The 22,121-nt window shown below is 40.3% G+C and overlaps 4 protein-coding genes across 5 annotated transcripts; 2 read left to right on the top strand and 2 right to left on the bottom strand.

Annotated features, from left to right (window-relative positions):
* The first annotated feature begins 593 nt into the window (after positions 1-593).
* LOC116161947 (two pore calcium channel protein 1-like) lies at positions 594-6,675 on the top strand. Of its 2 annotated transcripts, XM_031475445.1 has the most exons (10): positions 594-920; positions 965-1,278; positions 1,325-1,424; positions 4,796-4,976; positions 5,023-5,241; positions 5,292-5,411; positions 5,459-5,798; positions 5,847-6,148; positions 6,195-6,301; positions 6,346-6,675. In XM_031475445.1, exons 1-10 carry the CDS (start codon positions 912-914, stop codon positions 6,487-6,489), a joined length of 1,836 nt encoding a protein of 611 aa, XP_031331305.1. In that variant the 5' UTR covers positions 594-911; the 3' UTR covers positions 6,490-6,675. The 2 variants fall into 2 exon arrangements, with proteins under 2 accessions (XP_031331305.1, XP_031331306.1); XM_031475446.1 differs by lacking the exon at positions 594-920 and having other exon boundaries at positions 1,155-1,278; positions 1,333-1,424.
* A 3,730-nt stretch (positions 6,676-10,405) lies between these two features.
* On the bottom strand, positions 10,406-12,331 carry LOC116161955 (putative serine protease K12H4.7). The gene is made up of 8 exons (XM_031475458.1): positions 12,229-12,331; positions 11,943-12,182; positions 11,474-11,894; positions 11,294-11,429; positions 11,008-11,246; positions 10,825-10,963; positions 10,616-10,785; positions 10,406-10,569 (listed from the first exon to the last, which is right to left on the bottom strand). The coding sequence occupies exons 1-8, from the start codon at positions 12,259-12,261 to the stop codon at positions 10,457-10,459; spliced, it is 1,491 nt and encodes a 496-aa protein (XP_031331318.1). The 5' UTR covers positions 12,262-12,331; the 3' UTR covers positions 10,406-10,456.
* A 3,525-nt stretch (positions 12,332-15,856) lies between these two features.
* LOC116161956 (thymus-specific serine protease-like) lies at positions 15,857-17,713 on the bottom strand. Its single transcript, XM_031475459.1, has 7 exons — positions 17,620-17,713; positions 17,400-17,570; positions 16,931-17,351; positions 16,748-16,883; positions 16,330-16,704; positions 16,113-16,282; positions 15,857-16,069 (listed from the first exon to the last, which is right to left on the bottom strand). The coding sequence occupies exons 1-7, from the start codon at positions 17,647-17,649 to the stop codon at positions 15,930-15,932; spliced, it is 1,443 nt and encodes a 480-aa protein (XP_031331319.1). The 5' UTR covers positions 17,650-17,713; the 3' UTR covers positions 15,857-15,929.
* On the top strand, positions 17,674-21,338 carry LOC116161958 (putative serine protease K12H4.7). Its single transcript, XM_031475460.1, has 8 exons — positions 17,674-17,810; positions 17,861-17,950; positions 18,003-18,187; positions 19,981-20,216; positions 20,268-20,403; positions 20,449-20,699; positions 20,744-20,882; positions 20,929-21,338. The coding sequence occupies exons 1-8, from the start codon at positions 17,775-17,777 to the stop codon at positions 21,230-21,232; spliced, it is 1,377 nt and encodes a 458-aa protein (XP_031331320.1). The 5' UTR covers positions 17,674-17,774; the 3' UTR covers positions 21,233-21,338.
* The last annotated feature ends 783 nt before the right edge of the window (positions 21,339-22,121 follow it).

Here is a 22,121-nt window from a genome sequence, read left to right as displayed (position 1 = left end):
TTACACTGTAAATTAATGAAAGTGGGCAGTTATAGATTTTTATTCTGAAATGTGGGGCATTTGCCGCTGGGAGGTTTCGATGCCCCTCAGCCACAAAAGAGAGTAGTTTAATTTTAAGTTGCTCCCTTTTGCCTGGGGGGGATTCCCCAGACCCCCCGGTGGTATATTACACTGTAAATTAATGAAAGTGGGCAGTTATACATTTTTATTCTGAATTGTGGAGCATATTCCTCTGGGGGGTATTGATACTCCCCAGTCACAAAAGAGAATAGTTTAATTTTAAGTTACTCCCTTTTGCCTGGGGGGTATTCCATACCCCCCAGACCCCCGTTGGTATGTTACACTGTAAATTAATGAAAGTGGGCAGTTATAAATTTTTATTCTGAATTGTGGGGCATATTCCTCTGGGGGGTATTGATACTCCCCAGTCACAAAAGAGAATAGTTTAATTTTAAGTTACTCCCTTTTGCCTGGGGGGTACTCCATACCCCCCAGACCCCCCGGTGGTATATTACACTGTAAATTAATGAAAGTGGGCAGTTATAGATTTTTATTCTGAATTGTGGGCATATTCCTGTGGGGAGCTGGGAGGTTTCGATGCCCCTCAGCCACAAAAGAGAGTAGTTTAATTTTAAGTTACTCCCTTTTAGTTGGGGGTATAAGGATAAGGGAATAAGGGAGCTCATCCCACTGGGAGTGTGTGGAATTGTGAGGCCACAAAAGAGATTTGTTTCATTTTGAGTTCCTTCTTTTTGGCTGTGAGGGCGGGGTTGATCTGATCAGTGCACTTGTAGCTTTCCCTCGGCATTCACGGGACATTGGAGCTGGCGGCATTGGCCGTAATCGGAGTTGAGCTGGTGCTCAAACTGCGATGGATCGGCTGGGGGGCGGTTTTGAAACACAAGCGCACGATGATTAAGGTAAGCCATCGTTTCGGAGTAGGGAGTTGACCTTTTAACTGCAGGGCGTCACGTTGGTTATTATGGTTTTGGAGGCGCTCGTGATGCTCATCCGGCAGTCGTCGCACTTTCGCGTGACTCGAGCGCTGAGACCAATTTTTCTGGTGGACACGCGGGCGTGCGGCGGAGTGCGACGGTTCATAAGACAGATACTTCAGTCTCTACCTCCGATTCTGGACATGCTGGCCTTGCTGATGTTTCTCGTCTGCAGCTACGCGTTGCTCGGGTACTTTCTTTTCGGGCACACTGCTTCGAATCCGTACTTTAAGACGTTGACGGACAGTTTCGTTAGCATGTTTGTGCTATTGACAACTGCCAAGTACGTACTGGGCGTCTCGTTAGACAATTATTTACATACTGCCTAGCTTTCCAGATGTAATGATGCCGTCGTATGCGGTTTCGAAGTGGTATGCCGCTTTCTTTATATCGTATCTCTCGACTGCTCTCTACGTTTTAATGAATTTGGTAAGTATTTTCAATTCTTGGTGTTTAACGAGAGACACTAAATTGATTGAAAAATTTCAAATTAATTTTACGTGTAGAGTACCTCAATTTGCCTATGGCGACTACTTTCAGGTTAGCTTAGACTATTGCGACGACAAAACGCGCAGAATTTATTCCGAAAAGTCTGTTCGAGTTTTGTTGTTAAATACAGGCAAATATGACAATGAGTCATTTTCTGTCCGACCAGAAACAGGGTTTGGAATTTAAAAAAAAATCGGGGACGCGTATCCGTTCCCGTATATGGGTAACTTTGTTATTATTAAAGATAGAGAATTGGTTAAATGGGCAATGTTTTGCAGTTTTGGATGCTTATTTAAAATTTCCTTATGGAAATTCAAAATGTCGCATAGGTTCGACGTAAATTCAAAAAAACTAAAATTGGTCATTTCCTTGAATGTCTTATATCATCGAAAGTATAAGAGATATAAAAAAAAGTTTTATATAAAAGTGACTGTCTTTGATACGCTTAATTTAGAATTGATGTAAAAAAAATTCAAGATGGCTACTTTTGAGGAACATTTACCAACTTCCTAAAGTTAAATGGGCGCCATATTGGATTTTTAGATTACTTGATAGATTTTTTAATTCTCTTTTCAACGAGCCATCATAACATAAGATTGAAAATAAGATACCAGTTATATCAACGGTTTTTATATTTTAATCAAGTAGGCTGTGATGAATTAAAAAAAAACAAAACAAAATCTATGCGAGCCAACAAAACAATGAAAATAATTACATCAGATGTTTAAAAAATCAGGGATGCACTCATGAGAGGGGGGTTTGGGCATTACAACTTCCTCCAAAATTTTATATAAGTAGGCCTAGAAAAATTTTGATTTTTATAACATCACTTATTGACTATCTTATTATCCATACTTACATACCTACAAATGGTGGTATAACTACAAACTATCCCCTCGAAAAAATGTCATGCCATTATACAGTTAAACACATTTCAAGACACTTTGCTTTATTTTACCATTGATGCATTGTCCCAGGTCACATTTTGTAGGTCAGTAGGTGGTTTATCCGCAAGAATATCGAAACTAACAGTTTTACCAGTCCGAGTATATGGACAGATGAATCTTATTTTTCTAACTGCGGAGTGTTCGAATCGACATAATGAACACTATACTCCTCACAGGAAAACCTACATGTCGTAGTTTCACGCCGAAATCGAGTAATATTTTTTTAAATTAATGTATTTTATGGCATAATGGGAAGTCATGTAATTGGCCGGTAATCTTCGTTGGATCTGAAACTGCTCACCATTATTTACAAATTCTCCAATAAACTTCCTTAAAGGATTTTTCTCGACAACGTATGTTTCGAAGAAAGGGTTGGTTTATGCTACCTACCAACAAGCTGTCTGCTCTGGTCACAATTCACGAATTATGTACAGTACATTAAATTATAAAAGTAAGCACTTAATTAAAAAATAAAAGTAAAGTGGAAGTAGCTACCACTACAATAATAATAATAATCATCAATGGCAACACGTTGCCTAAACTAAACTGTCTTGAAGTGTGTTTCACTAATAATGGCCAGTATTTTAAACATCTGGTGTAATTATTTTCATTGTTTTGTTGCCTCGAATAGATTTTGTTTTGTTTTTTTTTATTCGTCACAGACTACTTGATTAAAATACAAAAACCGTTAATATAACTGGTATCTTATTTTCAATCTTATGTTATAATATCTCGTTGAAAAGAGAATTTAAAAATCTATCAAGTAATCTAAAAATCCAATATGACGCCCATTTAACTTTAGGAAGTTGGTAAATGTTCCTCAAAAGTGGCCATCTTGAATTTTTTTTGACATCATCAATTCTAAATTAAGCGTATCAAAGACAGTCACTTTTATATAAAACTTTTTTTATATCTCTTATCCTACCTTCGATGATATAAGACATTCAAGCAAATGACCAATTTTAGTTTTTAGCTTCCTAGCATGTGCTAGGTAGCTATTGCGATAGCCGTTTTTTGAACATTTCAAAATTTCATCAAATGTCGACGTTTTAGACCATTTTAAGCAACTTTTAAAGAATAAAATTTTTTTCCGTCTGTATGTACGTACGTACGTACGTTTGTTGGCAATTTTCTGAGAAAACGGCTCGACGGATTTTGTTGAAATTTTGTATATATGTTTTAGGCATACCGAACAGAAAAATAACGGGCCGGATTTTTGAAAAAAAATTTTGGAGCGCCGTAACGGCATCGAACTTTTTTTTTCAAATAGCAACCTAAAATTTTTATTCTATTATTTGGAAGACCTTATTTTCCTGTGTACAACCTACAAAAAATTGGGCCGGGTTATATTATCAAAAAACGGAGAAAAAAATTGTCAAAGTCAAAAAATTGTGTTGCATATGTGCAAAACGTAACGATCTTGTTTCTGAAGCAATTTAAACGAAACTTCTATAGTAAGTCCCTTTAATAAAAGCAAACAAAATTCATGCGCAAAAATCGTGTTGCGCATGCGCAGAAATGCAATTTTCTTATTTATGGAACAATTAAAACGAAATTTGTATGGTAGGTCCTCCTAATAAAAGAAAACAAAATGCATGCGTAAAAAATGCACCTTTCTTATTTTTTCCGTCTGTATGTACGTACGTACGTTTGTTGGCAATTTTCTGAGAAAACGGCTCGACGGATTTTGTTCAAATTTCGGATATGTATATTAGGCATACCGAACAGAAAAATAACGGGCTGGATTTTTGAAAAAAAATTTTGGAGCGCCGCAATGGCATCAAACTTTTTTTTCAAATAGTAACCTGAAATTTTTATTGAGTTATTTGGAAGATCTTATCTTCCTGTGTACAACCTACAAAAATTGTGTCGGGTTTTATTACCAAAAAATGTTTCAAAACCCACTCGTGGGTATTGCCGCGTAACACATTGTAAATGATGAGTAATGGGCAAATAGAGACCATAGCAGCTATCAATTAGCGAAAATCTGAAGTCTCTTGGTGACCCAGGGGCCGAGATCTCGATGGAACAGACGGACGGACATAGACAGAACACAAGCACATAAGCGTTACCTCAACATCGTTGTGATACATACATATGTTGGCAATTTTTGGTTTCAGCTAGGAAGCTATTCTGTCAAGAATTTGACACCTGGTTTTGAATTTACGTCGAACCTATGCGACATTTTGAATTTCCATAAGAAAATTTTAAATAAGCATCCAAAACTGCAAAACAATGCCCATTTAACCAATTCTCTATCTTTAATAATAACAAAGTTACACATGCAATCCCACGCGATTTGGGACACACTGTATATTGGTCGTAGCAGAACAGATTGGTCTTATCGATATGATCATTTTGTAGATGCTGGCCGTTGTGTACGAAACGTTCACCGCAATAGAAAAGGACAAATTTCGCAAGCTGCTACTGCATAAGCGACGCGCTTGTCAGCTGGCCTTTCGTCTGCTGGTCAGCAAACAGAACCCTTCGAGTATACGTTTTCGGCAGTTTTACGGACTGATGCGTTACTTCTCGCCGCGAACGAGTACGTACAATCTCTCATCGGGTGCGATTGTGAATAACGTTCGTAGGTGCGAGGGACGTGGTGCTGATGTTCTGGCAGTTGAACTCGTCACACAACGGCACGCTGACCTTGGACGAGTTCATTAATATATACGACGCGACGAGACTGAGATGGCGACTGAAGGATCCGATCGACCCGTGGTTTTCGGCGGCGTGGCCGCCGCTTCGTTCCATGTGTCATGCCGCTCGCGCTATCGTCACGTGGCGTTACTTCGAGCACTTGGTCTGTAAGTACCGCGAGCTGTTGTGTATCAATAACCCGACACCCTGACTGTAGATGTCATCATAATCGGTAACGGAATCGCCATGATGGTACGCATATTTATTGCCGAAGACACCCTGGAAGCCAGCGCGCGCGGTTTCAGCGCGTCATGGGACGCCTGTCTCTTTCTATCACGTATGCCTCACCTTCTTCTGCAAGTATTACTAACTCGCAATTTGTAGTGTTCGGAATCGAGGCAATTTTGAAAATAATTGGGCTCGGATGGACCGACTACGTGTCATCGGGCTGGAATATTTTCGACGTGAGCGTGACGTACGCTGCAATAATTGGCGCTGTTGTTCTACTAATCAAGCCTACGTTTACGGCCGTTGTCGTTTTTAGGCCGTTGCGTTTGCTTCGCCTGTTCAAGCTGAAGAAGCGATACAGAGACATCTTTGGGACGGTAGTCCTACTCTCGCCCTTAATGCTCTCAACCTCAATTGTAATGATCGTGATGTACTACTTCTTCGCGATTATCGGCATGGAGCTCTTCTCGCAGTACGATCTACGCAACTGTTGCGTGTACGTCACACCGCCTCTCTGCGTGCACTATTAATGTTGCGCTTTCAGAAACTCGACCGTTGAGGACTTTTACAGGTACAGCGAGAATGGGACGACTGCTCTCGGCTACTACTATTTAAATTCGTTTTCAAATTTACTTACAACCGGCGTCACTTTATTCGAACTGACCGTGGTCAATAACTGGTTTATCACCATGGAGGCTTTCGCTGTCGTCGCGCATCAATACTCGCGCATCTTCTTCATGACCTTTTATTTATTTACAATGGTAGTCTTAACCATAGTGGTGGCATCTGTTCTTGAGGCGTTTCGCTTTCGCATCCAATACAAGAGGCAGACGTCGAAAAAGGACGGTAAGACCAGCTCTACCACTTACTCGAACCAAAAGTTAAATTCTAGAGGAAAGGATGCTGATGGAAGAAGTGATCGTCGACTGGAACACGCTGCAAGGCACCTTGCAGGACTCCGCACTGCTCGACCATCTCCGAACCGATTTCGTTCCAGGGGTAAGCGCTCTTCGCCGCCATTACTTAGTAACGGTATCCCGTAGGGGCTCACGTCGTATACCGGCAAACGGCCGCGCACGCGCGAGGTGCTCCAACGCCACATGTATTACGCGGAGATCTCCCAGTGGATGGCCGAGGCCGATCAGCTGGAGATTACCGCGGAATTGGCGCAGACGAGCGCGAGTTAAATTTCCGCGCCGATCTTGTAGTGGTATTGACCTGATTTTGTGATAGCCAAACCGAATCATATCTACTTCCAATTTTTTATTTGTGATCTCCGATAATACTCCCGCTTTAGTTACTAGTCGTTTTAATTTTTAACTTATTTAACTGTGAAATGTATATATTTGTTTAAATAAATTTACTAAAAATAACTTGGAGATTTGATGTCCGAACGAGGGGGAAGGTACCTGCGCGAGGGGTCTAGTGCTAGTTTGGGTTTCAAAACTTGTCGATTTTGGCCTGTAGAATCTAGACCACTATATCAACCCCCCCCCCCTCCCACTTCTATGTTTTCTACAGTTGTCTCCTTTGCGGTGGTTATTGGGCGGGGAGGGGGGTTATTCGAAACCCTCCGGCTAGGGGAAACGACTGAATTTTTTGTGTACGCCCCTCTGAATTAATTTGAATTAACATGGATTAATGTGAATTAATTTGAATTAACGTGACTTAATTTGAAGTAACGTGAATTAATTTCAATTAACGTGAATTCATTTGAATTAACGTGAATTCATTTGAATTAACGTGAATTATTTTGAATTAACGTGAATTAATACTATGGATTAATTTGAATTAAGGTGAATTAATTTGAATTTGAATTTTTGGTGTACACCAAAAATGGTACTTGTTTCCCCTTAACAACTTTGAATTTTTGGTGTACACCCCTCTGAATTAATTTGAATTAACGTGAATTAATTTGAATTAAGGTGAATTAATTTGAATTTGAATTTTACACCAAAAATGGTACTTGTTTCCCCCTAACAACTTTGAATTTTTGGCGTACACCCCTCTGAATTAATTTGAATTAACGTGAATTAATTTGAATTAACGTGACTTAATTTGAATTAACATGAATTAGTTTCAATTAACGTGAATTCATTTCAATTAACGTGAATCATTTTGAATTAATGTGAATTAATTTGAATTATCGTGAATTCATTTGAATTAACGTGAATTATTTTAAATTAACGTGAATTAATTTGAATTTTTGGTGGTACACCAATAATGGTACTTGTTTCCCCATAGCCCCCCCCCCCCCCCGGTTCATAGTTCTGTGCAGTACGGATAAGAGGATCTCATAATTTTTAGTTACTAGTCGTTTTAATTTTTAACTTATATAACTGTGAAATGTATATATTTGTTTAAATAAATTTACTAAAAATAACTTGGAGATTTGACGTCCGAACGAGGGGGAAGGTACCTGCGCGAGGGGTCTGGTGCTAGTTTGGGTTTCAAAACTTGCCGATTTTGGCCTGTAGAATCTAGACCACTATATCAACCCCCCCCCCCCCCTCTCTCCCACTTCTATGTTTTCTACAGTTGTTTCGTTTGCGGTGGTTATTGGGCGGGGAGGGGGGTATTCTAAACCCTCCGGCTAGGGGAAACGACTTTGAATTTTTGGTGTACACCCCTCTGAATTAATTTGAATTAACGTGAATTAATTTGAATTAACTTGAATTAATTTAAATTAACGTGAATTAATTTGAATTAACGTGAATTAATTTGAATTAACGTGACTTAATTTGAAGTAACGTGAATTAGTTTCAATTAACGTGAATTCATTTGAATTAACGGTAATTCATTTGAATTAACGTGAATTCATTTGAATTGACGTGAATTATTTTGAATTAACGTGAATTAATAGTATGGATTAATTTGAATTAAAGTGAATTAATTTGAAATTGAATTTTTGGTGTACACCAAAAATGGTACTTGTTTCCCCCTAACAACTTTGAATTTTTGGTGTACACTCCTCTGAATTAATTTGAATTAACGTGAATTAATTTGAATTAACGTGACTTAATTTGAATTAACATGAATTAGTTTCAATTAACGTGAATTCATTTCAGTTAACATGAATTAATTTGAATTATCGCGAATTAATATGAATTAATTTGACTTAACGTGAATTACCTTGAATTTGCGTGAATTAATTTCAATTAAGGTGAATTCATTTGAATTAACTTGAATTATTTTGCATTACGTGAATTAATTTGAATTAACGTGACTTAATTTGAATTAACATGAATTAGTTTCAATTAACGTGAATTCATTTCAGTTAACGTGAATTAATTTGAATTATCGCGAATTAATATGAATTAATTTGACTTAACGTGAATTACCTTGAATTTGCGTGAATTAATTTCAATTAAGGTGAATTCATTTGAATTAACTTGAATTATTTTGCATTACGTGAATTAATTTGAATTAACGCGAATTAATTTGAATTTTTGGTGTACAATGGTGTTTAATGGAATACCCCACAGTAGGCGACACTTCCATTTCCATCCACTTCACGGTGCTGAGGTTTTTTCATGATTTTTCGGAAAAAGTCTTGTAATGTCATCTTATGGTTATTTTCAAGGTCATCAAAGTTCAATGACCTCATTTTTTCCATGTTTCATTTGATTTTCAAGGTCTGGCCATGTTTCGTTTGCAAGATTAAGATCAATGATCCCCATTTCTTTGCGGTGTCATTCTACTAGTCATAAGAGGTTATATGCATCCTTTTTTTACGGTCGTATTTAATTTTCAAGACAATAGGAGGTCAATGACCCCATTTCAATGTCGTTAATAGCCCATTTTTTGTGGTAATGTTTCACTTTCAAGGTTATCAAAGTTCAGTGACCTCGACTTTTTGCGGTGTATTTTATTCTGACGATCATCGGAGGTCAATGACCCTAGTTTTGTGGGGATATTTCATTATCAAGGTGTAATGATCTCAAATTGTATTGTTCTTTCATTTTCAAGGTCAAGGACCCATTTTGAATTTTGTGTCTTATTTTCAGAGATCAAAATTTAATGATCTCATTTTTTGCGATGTGATTCTATTTTAAAGGTCATCAGAGATCAATGACATCATTTGTCAAAAACGTGTTAACGTCAAAAATAATTGATATTCAACATACAGGCTAACCCAACATTACTGTTGGTGCTGATACCAAATAAAACGTCTGTACTGAGTGGCCCTGTTAGACTCGTTATTACGCACAAAGCTAGCTATCATACGCATACAGGCGTTAGTCTAGCGTCCGCGGTTCCATTTCTAAGACTGAAGGTTGGAAACGATAGCTATCTGCGGCGTGATTCTCCCACCACAATCGCCCATTTACTATCAATTTCAAAAACAGCACGTTCCGTGACACTTCCTGTACATATATGAGGTACTATAATTTTTTCTTGATTTGTATAAAATTAAGTGATCGGTTTTCTTTAAGAAAGGTGGGTGCTAGGGTCTTAGCATAAAGGTGAAATGACTCATAATTACGCAATTGACCTTGAACCTGGCGCATGCGCAGATTTCAAAGTTGGCTGACACCGGTGTTACTTATATATTCATGGTGGTTTTTTTACCATATTTTACCAAGTGTTTGTTTAAAGTCTCTAACCGCACATTTTATACACTACTAGGGGTTTGTAACGGAGGTCAGTTTAAATTGCATGCATTCCATTTTGCACGCGTAGTATCGCGGGTCGAATTATGGACAAACATGGGTACGTCTCTGAAACGCGTGGATTATTACCATAGTACTTAGCGCCGACCGACGTCGCGGTTTCGTGTTGGCGAGACAGATAAAGATTGCATTATAAACAAAAGACGCCTGCTTTACTATTACTTAAAAGGGACGGCAGTCTAAAAAATTGCGTTGGTTCCCTTTTCGATTTGATATAAATAGAAAAACGCGAGAGGGATCGATGGCATCCATCCGATAACGCGAATGTGACTTCGTTCCTTTTCGCCGGTGACTAACTTTATATCGACTTGATGGTGGCTGGTGGCGGTACAGTATTTAAAATATACGTATCAGAATTTTCCACTGATTATAGTTAAAATTCATTGTTTTGCTTGGTTTTTTTGCAGATTACAAGATGGAAGCGACACACTACTTGTAAGAGAAGAATTTATTTACTGATATACAGTTAGTGGGCTACATTCTACGATATTTCCTTGATCCATTTACTGATTAAGCGCTTCACTTTTTCCCTTACAGCGATAACTTGCTCCGAATCATCTTCGGACTGTGCATTTATTTCGGAGCAGTGCGAACCTGAACAATGAACCAATTAAATGACGAGGTTCAATTTACAACGTACCGTCAACAACCCAGACCGGCGCTTCCGGTCCGTAATCCTCCAAATGCGCCAGATGCTTCCACGGATCGTGAGTACCCTGAATCGTCACCACCCTTGTCACCTTCGGTTTGCGTCCTCCGTATCTGCGGGTAACACGCGCTATTCCCTCTCGAAGAATGTTCTCTGTAACGCTAGCAACCGATAAGAGAACCTCGTAATGGCCACCTTACAGTCCCTTGAAATCTTTCCCGCACTCTTCGAGAGATTCCTCTACGGTTAGATCCATCTCAAAGGGATGACGGGAGTTTTTCCTATTTAACGTCAGAAACGTGCCCATTTCCGTACAGGTCTGGTAACTCCAAGCGATATCTGAAACGTCTCTTTAAGTATTCCCCTAAAATGTCTGTAATTACGGTTTCGTTTTTCTTCAGGATCTGTGTCTCCGCTCATACAACTGGCAATGTGTTTAGATTTGAGCACGATAAAGTTGGCTAGAAGTTGGAATGATTGCAGCTCATCTTCGTCAATTGCCATCGTCAAGCAGGCGACCTCTTCATACTGAGAAGGATCGTGCATTACGTTTAGAACGACGATAATTTTACCCAGAATTGCCATGGAATTCATTTCGTCGATATCGCCACAAGTCCAGTCCCTAGAAATTCACTTCATCACAGAGTAAGCAACGGAGGGCGCACCAACTTGAATGCTTCCCGGACCTTAAGCCTCCCATCGTCGGTTTTGAGCAGGTTCATCGTCTGATTAAAGCCTCTTCGGACTGTCTCGATACAGTTAGTGCTCACGTTTGCGTACACGTCATTCACCACCTCAAAGTACTCTAAATTTTGCCATGAAATTGTGATTGAATCGAGAGCATTGTACCTGGGTAATCCAAACCGACACCAAGCGGTGCACTGGACGCGTACGAGATATCGACGATGTGCGGAAAACGAACCCTCATCCACGTGACCAGCATACCAGGATAGGAGCACCCGCGTATTATCACCGTACTGTTACCCAAACCGGGGGTTGCCGACTTGAAGTGCTCAATAAAGTAGGCCAAGTCTTCCAGCGCCTGCTCCATCTGCAAGAACCTCAGCTTCTCGGTGGAAAAATCTTTCCCAAACGGCAAACTCTTCCCGTAATACCGATGCTCGGTTTCGACCAGAAAACCATTATGCTCTTCGGCCAGCTCGGCCAAACCGCCCATCACCAACGACGAGCCGTCGATAGTCCACTCGCCTCCAACTTCAACAAACAGCGGTCCTCCCGGCTTGAAAAAGCTGCCCCGTGTGAGATACCTCTAAAATCGCACTAGGAAATGATAATACCGTCTTACACGCGCTCTCACCATTCGCCAAGTCCGATTGTCGAACAAATCAAAATGATCCAACGGAACATCTAACCACTTCTCCTTAATCTCGTACATCATTCGCAATAGTCTCGCGAACAGACCGATCGATGCCGTCTCGACGTTCGACGTCGAATTGCCCAATAATTGATCTATTTCCTCCTGAGTTAATTCTGACTTTAGCTCATTGATGGCGTCATCCGAGATGCCATCATCTTCTCCACTCCCCAGTATGGCGAACTAGACGCATTTTACTAAAATGCCGATGATGCGTATCCAAACTTACCAAATATAAGTAGCAGAAAATTATGACCCTCATCGTCTTCCACTGTTTATAACAGAAATGTTGAACTTTGCCGAAGCAAGCGCGATAACACTGGGTGAGAATCAGTAGGTCAACAGATTTTTAAACCACTCGGAAGGTTAGGTCGATTAATTCACATATTAAAGGACGTTAAAGGTTGAACACATAATTAAAACAACGCCGGTTGTTGCTGTTGAGATTTTAAAATTTTCCCGAATCAATTCTATCCGGAGTATTCGGAAATGGATATGCATCTTGTCGCGAGCTCCTCCCCTTTTCTTGACTTCTTTGCCTCCTTCACTTTCTCCATCTCCATCTTAGTCAACTCGGATGTTTGACATCTTATCCATTCATATTTTTTCAAATCCTTCAACTTTTTTCTCTTTATCTTACCCAGCTTCATTTCTTGATTTTTAGTTTTCTATGTTCGTCTTCTATAACCTTTTCGTTCGTTTATTCTTTATTTTCATCTTTCCCATCTTCGTACCATTTTCGTTCTTCATTTGCATCTTCTTAATCTTCTGCGCCTGCTCATTTTGTTAATTTTTTCCTCTCCACCATTTTTTTCATGCCTTGCATATTATTTCCTTTCATTTATAGTTTTTTCGTTACCTTCTTATATATGTCTTCTGTTATTTTATCTACTCATTCGTGTTTTGCATATCCCCCCTTTTTTTAGTGTTGCGTGTCTTCTTCGTCTTTTCAGTCTTTACCATCTTAATTTTGTTTGCCTTTAACCTCTTCATCTTTTTCGTCGTCTTATCTGCTCAATCTTACTGTCTTTTTTTCATCTCTTATTTTGTTCATCCTTAGTCGTCTTCATCTGTTGTATCTTCTTTCAACTTCAGTTTGCTTATATTTCATGTCGACTTTCTTCTTTTTTAGTTTCTTTATCGCCGCTTTGTTTATCTTCACCTTCATTTTCTCATTTACCTCTTCAATCTTTTCATATCTCTCGCTTTTGTCTTGACTTGATCAGCTTATGCTTTCATTACCTGCATTCATGCTTTCTCTCCATCCTCCTCTCCGTCACTTTACAATTTGTTCACTCTTCCTTTTCTTTTTACATGCACTATATACAGAAACAAAATGGTTGACAACATTCAAAAGTATAGCGCTTTGAATTTTTTTTCGAAATTGGTTTCTGGTGTCTACAACTTTGATTGAAAAGTCTGATCGAAAAAGTACGAATTGATTTGGATTCTACGTACCCAAATTAATAATTAAAAGTGTTTTCCAGAGAAATTTTGGTGTAGTCGATTTTTGGTAAAAAAGGAAGGTTATACACTGCCTTTTTTTGAGCCCCGAAAAAAAAATTGTCTCAGATCGACCCGGAAAAAAATTTTCTTATAGAATGTGGCCTGTAGAATCCATAATTTCAAACAGTTCCAAGATTGGGCTACTAGTTCAAAAGTTACAGCCCTTTGAATTTTTTTCGAAATTGGTTTCTAGTCTATAACTTTTGATTGAGAAGTCTGATCGAAAAAGTACGAATTGATTTGGATTCTACGCACCAAAATTAATAAGAAAAAGTGTTTTCCCGAGAAATTTTGGTGTAGTCGATTTTTGGTAAAAAAGGAAGGTTATACACTGCCTTTTTTTGAGCCCCGAAAAAAAAATTGTCTCAGATCGACCCGGAAAAAAAATTTTCTTATAGAATGTGGCCTGTAGAATCCATAATTTCAAACAGTTCCAAGATTGGGCTACTAGTTCAAAAGTTACAGCCCTTTGAATTTTTTTTCGAAATTGGTTTCTAGTCTATAACTTTTGATTGAGAAGTCTGATCGAAAAAGTACGAATTGATTTGGATTCTACGTACCCAAATTAATAATTAAAAGTGTTTTCCCGAGAAATTTTGGTGTAGTCGATTTTTGGTAAAAAAGGAAGGTTATACACTGCCTTTTTTTGAGCCCCGAAAAAAAAATTGTCTCAGATCGACCCGGAAAAAAAATTTTCTTATAGAATGTGGCCTGTAGAATCCATAATTTCAAACAGTTCCAAGATTGGGCTACTAGTTCAAAAGTTACAGCCCTTTGAATTTTTTTCGAAATTGGTTTCTAGTCTATAACTTTTGATTGAGAAGTCTGATCGAAAAAGTACGAATTGTTTTGGATTCTACGCACCAAAATTAATAAGAAAAAGTGTTTTCCCGAGAAATTTTGGTGCAGTCGATTTTTGGTAAAAAAGGAAGGTTATACACTGCCTTTTTTTGAGCCCCGAAAAAAAAATTGTCTCAGATCGACCCGGAAAAAAAATTTTCTTATAGAATGTGGCCTGTAGAATCCATAATTTCAAACAGTTCCAAGATTGGGCTACTAGTTCAAAAGTTACAGCCCTTTGAATTTTTTTTCGAAATTGGTTTCTAGTCTATAACTTTTGATTGAGAAGTCTGATCGAAAAAGTACGAATTGTTTTGGATTCTACGCACCAAAATTAATAAGAAAAAGTGTTTTCCCGAGAAATTTTGGTGTAGTCGATTTTTGGTAAAAAAGGAAGGTTATACACTGCCTTTTTTTGAGCCCCGAAAAAAAAATTGTCTCAGATCGACCCGGAAAAAAATTTTCTTATAGAATGTGGCCTGTAGAATCCATAATTTCAAACAGTTCCAAGATTGGGCTACTAGTTCAAAAGTTACAGCCCTTTGAAATTTTTTTCGAAATTGGTTTCTAGTCTATAACTTTTGATTGAGAAGTCTGATCGAAAAAGTACGAATTGTTTTGGATTCTACGCACCAAAATTAATAAGAAAAAGTGTTTTCCCGAGAAATTTTGGTGTAGTCGATTTTTGGTAAAAAAGGAAGGTTATACACTGCCTTTTTTTGAGCCCCGAAAAAAAATTGTCTCAGATCGACCCGGAAAAAAAATTTTCTTATAGAATGTGGCCTGTAGAATCCATAATTTCAAACAGTTCCAAGATTGGGCTACTAGTTCAAAAGTTACAGCCCTTTGAATTTTTTTTCGAAATTGGTTTCTAGTCTATAACTTTTGATTGAGAAGTCTGATCGAAAAAGTACGAATTGTTTTGGATTCTACGCACCAAAATTAATAAGAAAAAGTGTTTTCCCGAGAAATTTTGGTGCAGTCGATTTTTGGTAAAAAAGGAAGGTTATACACTGCCTTTTTTTGAGCCCCGAAAAAAAAATTGTCTCAGATCGACCCAGAAAAAAAATTTTCTTATAGAATGTGGCCTGTAGAATCCATAATTTCAAACAGTTCCAAGATTGGGCTACTAGTTCAAAAGTTACAGCCCTTTGAATTTTTTTTCGAAATTGGTTTCTAGTCTATAACTTTTGATTGAGAAGTCTGATCGAAAAAGTACGAATTGATTTGGATTCTACGTACCCAAATTAATAATTAAAAGCGTTTTCCCGAGAAATTTTGGTGTAGTCGATTTTTGGTAAAAAAGGAAGGTTATACACTGCCTTTTTTTGAGCCCCGAAAAAAAAATTGTCTCAGATCGACCCGGAAAAAAATTTTCTTATGGAATGTGGCCTGTAGAATCCATATTTTCAAACAGTTCCAAGATTGGGCTACTAGTTCAAAAGTTACAGCCCTTTGAATTTTTTTTCGAAATTGGTTTCTAGTCTATAACTGTTGATTAAGAAGTCTGATCGAAAAAGTACGAATTATTAGTCAAGTCACAATTGGACAGATCAAGTACAATAAAACATCGATTTAATCTATCTACACTTCTTCTTTTTCTTCTTCTTCTTCCGGAGATATTTCCTTCAGCCATTTGGTAATTAAATTCTTCACCCTGGCACGAACCTCGACAACCTGTTCCGAATCGTCGTCGCGAGGCGTGACGTCGGCGCAGTGCGATCCTAAAAACAATTGAACCAAAAGCTTTCGAGGGAGTTCCCATACCATCAATAACCCAGACGGGAGCTTCCGGTCCGTAATCCTCCAGGTGGGCCAGATGCTTCCACGGATCGTGCGTTCCCTGAATCGAAACTACCTTCGTCACTTTCGGCTTTTTGCCACCGTATCTTCGAATCACGCGCTCAATTCCCGTTCGCAAGACGTGCTCTGTAACACTAAAAAAAACCGATTGCCCCTCCGGCGTTCCGTCACCTTAACTTACACTCCGCCGAATTCGCCGACGCACTCCTGCACCGACTCCTCGACGCTCATGTCCATCTCGAAGGGGTGGTGCGAGTTCTTCCGGTTCAGCGTTTGGAACGTCCCCATTTCGGTGCACGTCTGGTAGGCCCAGGATTTGCTGTTAATGTCCGGCTCGGCGCTTGCCTCGCTCTTGCAGCTGGCGATGTGCTTGGATTTCAGCGTGATAAAGTTGGCCAGGCGCTGGAACGCCTTCAGCTCGTCGTCGTCGAGCGACATCGACAGACAGGCGACTTCCTCGTACTGGGAGGGGTCGTGCATGACGTTCAGGACCATGATTATCTTTCCGAGAATTTCCATCGAATTCATTTCGTCAATGTCTCCGCAAGTCCAGCCCCTAAAAGTTTCAAGGTAAGGCACGCCTCTGGATTGGCACTTACTTGAAGGCTTCGCGCACTTTGGTCCTTCCGTCATGGGTTTTGAGCAGGTGCGTGGTTTCGTTAAAGCCCACCCTGACTGTTTCGATGCATTCTCCGCTGACATTTGCATAGACGTCATTGACAACCTCGAAGAATTCTAAAAATGGCCTTTGAGAAACCTTTGGAACAGCCCAAAAATGGTACCTGGGTAGTCCAAGCCTACGCCAAGTGGAGCGCTAGACGCGTACGAGATGTCGACAATATGCGGAAACCTGATTCTCATCCAAGTCACCAACATCCCCGGGTAGGAGCAGCCGTGAATGATAACCTTGCTGTTATTCAGAGCGGGGTTGGCAGCCTTGAACTTCTCGATAAAGTAGGCGATATCCTCCAAGGCCTGCTCCATTTGCAAATATTTGTACTGTTCAACCGTAAAGTTCTTCCCGAACGGCAGACTTTCCCCATAGTACCGATGCTCGGTCTCGACGAGCATGCCATGGTGATCCCTGGCCAGTTCGGCTAAGCTGCCCATAATTAGACTGGTTCCGTCTATCGTCCATTCGCCTCCGACCTCGATAATGATCGGACCCCCCGGTTTAAAGAGCCGCTCACTGACGAGGTACCTCTAAAAGACAGCCGGTGAGAAATTCCACCACCAACGAGCAACCCTCACCATCTGCCAAGTGCGATTGTCGAACAAATTGAAGTGGTCAAGCGGCACGGTCATCCAGTGTTCCTTAACCTTGTACCGTTTCATTAGGTACTTCATGAAATCGATCGACTGATCAGCGATGGCAGTGGAGTTCGTCTGGGCGTCATCTTCGGCACACGCAGCAATGGCAATCTAAATTAAAGCCCTCAGGAGAAGTTTTCAGCACCCCATTTTTACTTACAGCGCATAAAACGTAAAAAACCTCCTTCATCTTCAACAGTTACCAACCTTTTGACCACTACCTACTTTATGTAACCGATGAACTTTGCTCGGGCAAATAAGCACGATAAGAGGTTCACCAAATATCGATGACATTCGCTTCACGTACCTTGCACAATGAAGCTGATCTACTTTTTTTTCCTTTTAGAGCTGGTAAGTGAGATTTTCATCGGTTCTTTTTTTCACGTCCTGCATCACCTTAGGGCCACGAGGCAAGCGCAGCCTACCCAGACAAGTGGATGACGGTCCCATTGGACCATTCAAATCTTTTCGATAACAGAACATGGGAAATGGTGAGTGTTGCCATGGAGAGGTACTCGGATTATTTCCGAAATGTTTATTTAGAGGTACAAGGTGAGGCGGAGTTTTTTCCGCAGGGGCAACCCGCTCTTTATCGAAATCGGCGGCGAGTGGACGATCGACGGAAGCGCGCTGCTGAGCGGGCAGATGTACAAGTTGGCGAAGAAGCATCACGGAATGCTGGTGGAGACGGAACATCGGTACTATGGGAAGAGCTTGCCGTTCGGGGAGTAAGTCTATCATGTTTTTAAATTTAAAGATTTGACCTTGCCCTTGTCGTTGATCATTAATCATTAACAAACAGATAAAAACATTGCTCAAGTAAATCAAAATAAAAAAAGTCAGTTACAGTACCCCCTTCCTGTTTTAGACTAATCTATGTGAACGCTCTTTGTTCCACCTCTAGGTCAAAATCTGCTAGAAAATGTTTTTTTGTCGATTCCTTTTTTGAAAGAACGGTCATGTTTTCCATTTTGAAAAAAAAAAACGGTTTGGAATACCCCCCAGTAAACGATAATAATCCATAGATAGTATTCCATACCCCCCAAACTCCCCGGTAATACTTTCACACTCGAATACGTTCAGTCCTAAATACTCTTTTCCAAATTGTGGTGTAAGCGGCAAAAATAATAAACATTTTGAAGAACATATAACCGGGGGGTCTGGGGGGGTATGGAATACCGCCCAGTAAACGATAATAATCCATAGATAGTATTCCATACCCCCCAAACTCCCCGGTAATACTTTCACACTCGAATACGTTCAGTCCTAAATACTCTTTTCCAAATTGTGGTGTAAGCGGCAAAAATAATAAACATTTTGAAGAACATATAACCGGGGGGTCTGGGGGGGTATGGAATACCGCCCAGTAAACGATAATAATCCATAGATAGTATTCCATACCCCCCAAACTCCCCGGTAATACTTTCACACTCGAATACGTTCAGTCCTAAATACTCTTTTCCAAATTGTGGTGTAAGCGGCAAAAATAATAAACATTTTGAAGAACATATAACCGGGGGGTCTGGGGGGGTATGGAATACCGCCCAGTAAACGATAATAATCCATAGATAGTATTCCATACCCCCCAAACTCCCCGGTAATACTTTCACACTCGAATACGTTCAGTCCTAAATACTCTTTTCCAAATTGTGGTGTAAGCGGCAAAAATAATAAACATTTTGATGAAGAACATATAACCGGGGGGTCTGGGGGGTATGGAATACCCCCCAGTAAACGATAATATTCCATAGATAGTATTCCATACCCCCAGGGGACCCCCCTGGTAATTACTTTCACATCGAACACGTTTCAACCATAAAATACTTTTTTTTTTCCAAATTTGTGATGGAAGCGCAAAAAATAATAAACCATTTTTGAAGAAGAACGTATAATCCGGGGGGTCTGGGGGGGTATAGAATACCCCCCTCCCCAAATTAACGATAATCTTTATATTGTACGCAAATGTGCAGCGCCAAAAGGAAAGATTCAATATTCTTTCCATTACCCTATAAAGTGGCTTGGGGTATTCCATCCCCCCCCCCCCCCGCTCGTCACTAAACAAGATCTAATTTATAGGAAAGACGTTCTCGAATGTTCGGTATTTGTCTCGTTAGGATTCTATAATTAATTTCAATCATTGTTTGCGCGATGAGTACGCTTATGCAATCAACTTTTCAGAGATACAAAATTGTTTGTTGTTTACAAGTTGAGATATTTAATAATCTTAATGGTTTTCATTAATTATTACATGAAATACAGCGATAACTTTTGTTATTTACTCTCAGTAATTCAATTTGAGATACGACATTTACGTAACAAGGAAATGATACTCAATTTTGAGAAACAAAAAACGCTTTTTGAAAAATCGAGCTACGTAGCGACGTTCACTGTTGTTTAATGAACGCATTTGGCCACTTGGAACAATTTTAAAGTGATTGCCGTAAAGGCAATCTGTTCCGAAAAATGTCCTCGCGAAAGCCTTTTTTAAAGAAAATTAGAAACACAGGGTGTTCCGTTTTAGAAACGCTACCCTTGAAGAGTTTAAGTATCTGCAAATGGAGCAGGCTTTGGAGGACTTGGCGTTTTTCATCGACAAATTCAAGCAGAGCACCAAGGGCCTCGAGAACAGTTTGGTGGTAATCCACGGATGCTCCTACCCAGGAATGCTGGCAACTTGGATGCGCCTACGCTTCCCCCACATCGTAGACATAGCGTACGCGTCCAGCGCACCACTCGGCGTCGGTCTGGACTACCCAGGTTAGTCCACCCCGCCACTTTCGCCCCCCCCCCTGTAATCGGGTATTTTAGAATTTTACGAAATCGCGCACGATGTCTACGCGAACGTTAACGAAGGCTGCATCCAGACAATTCGGGACGGGTTTAACAAAACGGTCGCCATGCTCAAGACGAAAAAGGGAAGGAAGAAGGTGCGAAAGGCCTTGGAGTAAGTATCGGGCTCGCTCGAGCGGTTCACTTGTAATCGTTGAAGGGATTGGGATTGCGGCGATCCGCGCGAGATGAGCTCGGGCGACATTCTGAGGACGATGGCGTCGGTTCTGAACGTCCTGAACGACCCGCAAAACTACGAGGACGTCAGCTGTCTCATTCTGGCGATGGACGAGGACGACTCGCACGCGTTTAACAGGCTGGCGAGCTTGGTGGTTTTGAAGTCGAAAGACCAGGAGAGCTGCGGCGGCGACGGAGAATCCGAAGATGACGGCGGAGAAGGCCAGCGAAACAGTACGTGGTTTTTTTTCGGGAGTACGTTTGACGTTTATTTACAGATTTGGCCTGGAGCTATCAGACCTGCACCGAAATGGGAACCTTCCAAACTCTGAGTCGGGATAATGCCAAAAATCCGTTCGGTTTCGACTTGAGCGTTCAGGAATCGGTCGACGAGTGCGTCAACGACTTCGGCGGAATGTAAGTAAAGCCTTGCGAGGAGTTTGATGACAATTGAGTGACGTAGTGTAACGGAGGAGATACTGCGAACCGGAGTCGAGAGGGTGACACGCCGGTACGGCGGTAAGAAGCCGCCCGTGACTAAGGTTGTAAGCGTCCACGGCACGGACGATCCGTGGAAACATTTGTCCGACCTGCACAATTTCACCTCCGAAGCTCCCGTGTTCGTCGTTAAAGGAAATCACTGCGTCGACCTGAGCGAAGGCGATGATATACCCGAGGAAGTTGTGAAGGTGCAAAAGGATGTGCGTGACATCATTTCTAGGTGGATCAAGGAGCTAAGACCACCGAAGAAAAAAGCGACGAGCTGAGTTTCGAGTAGTTTTATTTCTACCTTTCATTGCAAATGTTGCAATTAACAAAAATGTATAAGTATCGACAGAGAATTACAATAAAATACAGTAGTCCGTTACAGTACCCCGCTTTTAAGTTTGGTATACTAGTGGACTACGGGTTTTATTAATAGTCAAAGCAATCTACTTTGACTTGCCTAAACTTTCCATTCTGTCTTAGTTAACGTAAAATGGGTTCTTGCCCTAACTTCGCCTGGTTCTTGTCTTTGCTAAAGTAATATGGGTTCTTGCCCTAGCTGACAGGAACGTGTTTCTCCAATCGCATTCGAAAACAAGTTAAGCTTGCAATTGAGTTGTTTTTAATTGAAGTAAAGTGGGTTCTTGTGCTAGCTTCGTATGGTTCTTGTCTTGGCTAAAGTGAAACGGTTCCCTGTCCTGGTTAAAGTAAAATGGGTTCTTGTCCTAGTTAATGTGGAATTTCCCCGGGCGAAACAAACCCTGGACCGCTCTGTTATGCGTTATTTAGGATGGTTTAAGAAAGTGTTTTTGGTAATGACAGGTTGCACCAATGGAAAAGGTAAAGAGACTCATGCGCAATACTAATTTTCTTTTTTGGGGTTGGTATTTCTTGGGGTTTTAATAATTTGTGCTTGTAATAATATGGTTAACAAAGCGCTCATCCATGATAAGAATTCAGTACGCGACGCACAGAACTATTTTCGCAAAGAAACTTGGCGTATATGGTAAAGAGAAAATAGCCGTATGCGCAGAATTAACATTCACACTTGTGATGGTATTTTTCGCGCATATCCCCAACGCATGGGCTGATATCTTAGAGGGCGGAAATTTGAATGCGCCTTGAGCCGTCGTAGAGCTCAGTGTAAGTACGCGAAAAAGTGAATTCGTT

This window comes from Photinus pyralis, unplaced genomic scaffold (genome assembly GCF_008802855.1).
Source record: "Photinus pyralis isolate 1611_PpyrPB1 unplaced genomic scaffold, Ppyr1.3 Ppyr1.4_LG10, whole genome shotgun sequence".
NCBI lineage: Eukaryota > Metazoa > Arthropoda > Insecta > Coleoptera > Lampyridae > Photinus > Photinus pyralis.
Note: the sequence above shows the minus strand (reverse complement) of the source record. Positions and strands in the feature narration are given on the sequence as shown.

Excerpts from the sequence above, each read along its gene's own strand:
- LOC116161956 (XM_031475459.1), bottom strand. The coding sequence starts at position 17,649 with ATGAAGGAGGTTTTTTACGTTTTATGCGCT. Across the intron at positions 17,571-17,619 it reads TTTTTTACGTTTTATGCGCT|ATTGCCATTGCTGCGTGTGC; the intron begins GTAAGTAAAAAT and ends GCTTTAATTTAG. Across the intron at positions 16,283-16,329 it reads GTCGGCGAATTCGGCGGAGT|TGTTACAGAGCACGTCTTGC; the intron begins GTAAGTTAAGGT and ends GGTTTTTTTTAG.
- LOC116161955 (XM_031475458.1), bottom strand. The coding sequence starts at position 12,261 with ATGAGGGTCATAATTTTCTGCTACTTATATTTG. Across the intron at positions 11,895-11,942 it reads ACAATCGGACTTGGCGAATG|AGGTATCTCACACGGGGCAG; the intron begins GTGAGAGCGCGT and ends GTGCGATTTTAG. Across the intron at positions 11,247-11,293 it reads AAGGTCCGGGAAGCATTCAA|GGACTGGACTTGTGGCGATA; the intron begins GTTGGTGCGCCC and ends GTGAATTTCTAG.
- LOC116161958 (XM_031475460.1), top strand. The coding sequence starts at position 17,775 with ATGAAGCTGATCTACTTTTTTTTCCTTTTAGAGCTG. Across the intron at positions 17,811-17,860 it reads TTTTTTTCCTTTTAGAGCTG|GGCCACGAGGCAAGCGCAGC; the intron begins GTAAGTGAGATT and ends GCATCACCTTAG. Across the intron at positions 20,217-20,267 it reads CGTCGGTCTGGACTACCCAG|AATTTTACGAAATCGCGCAC; the intron begins GTTAGTCCACCC and ends CGGGTATTTTAG.
- LOC116161947 (XM_031475445.1), top strand. Across the intron at positions 1,425-4,795 it reads TCTACGTTTTAATGAATTTG|ATGCTGGCCGTTGTGTACGA; the intron begins GTAAGTATTTTC and ends ATCATTTTGTAG. Across the intron at positions 5,412-5,458 it reads CGCCTGTCTCTTTCTATCAC|TGTTCGGAATCGAGGCAATT; the intron begins GTATGCCTCACC and ends CGCAATTTGTAG.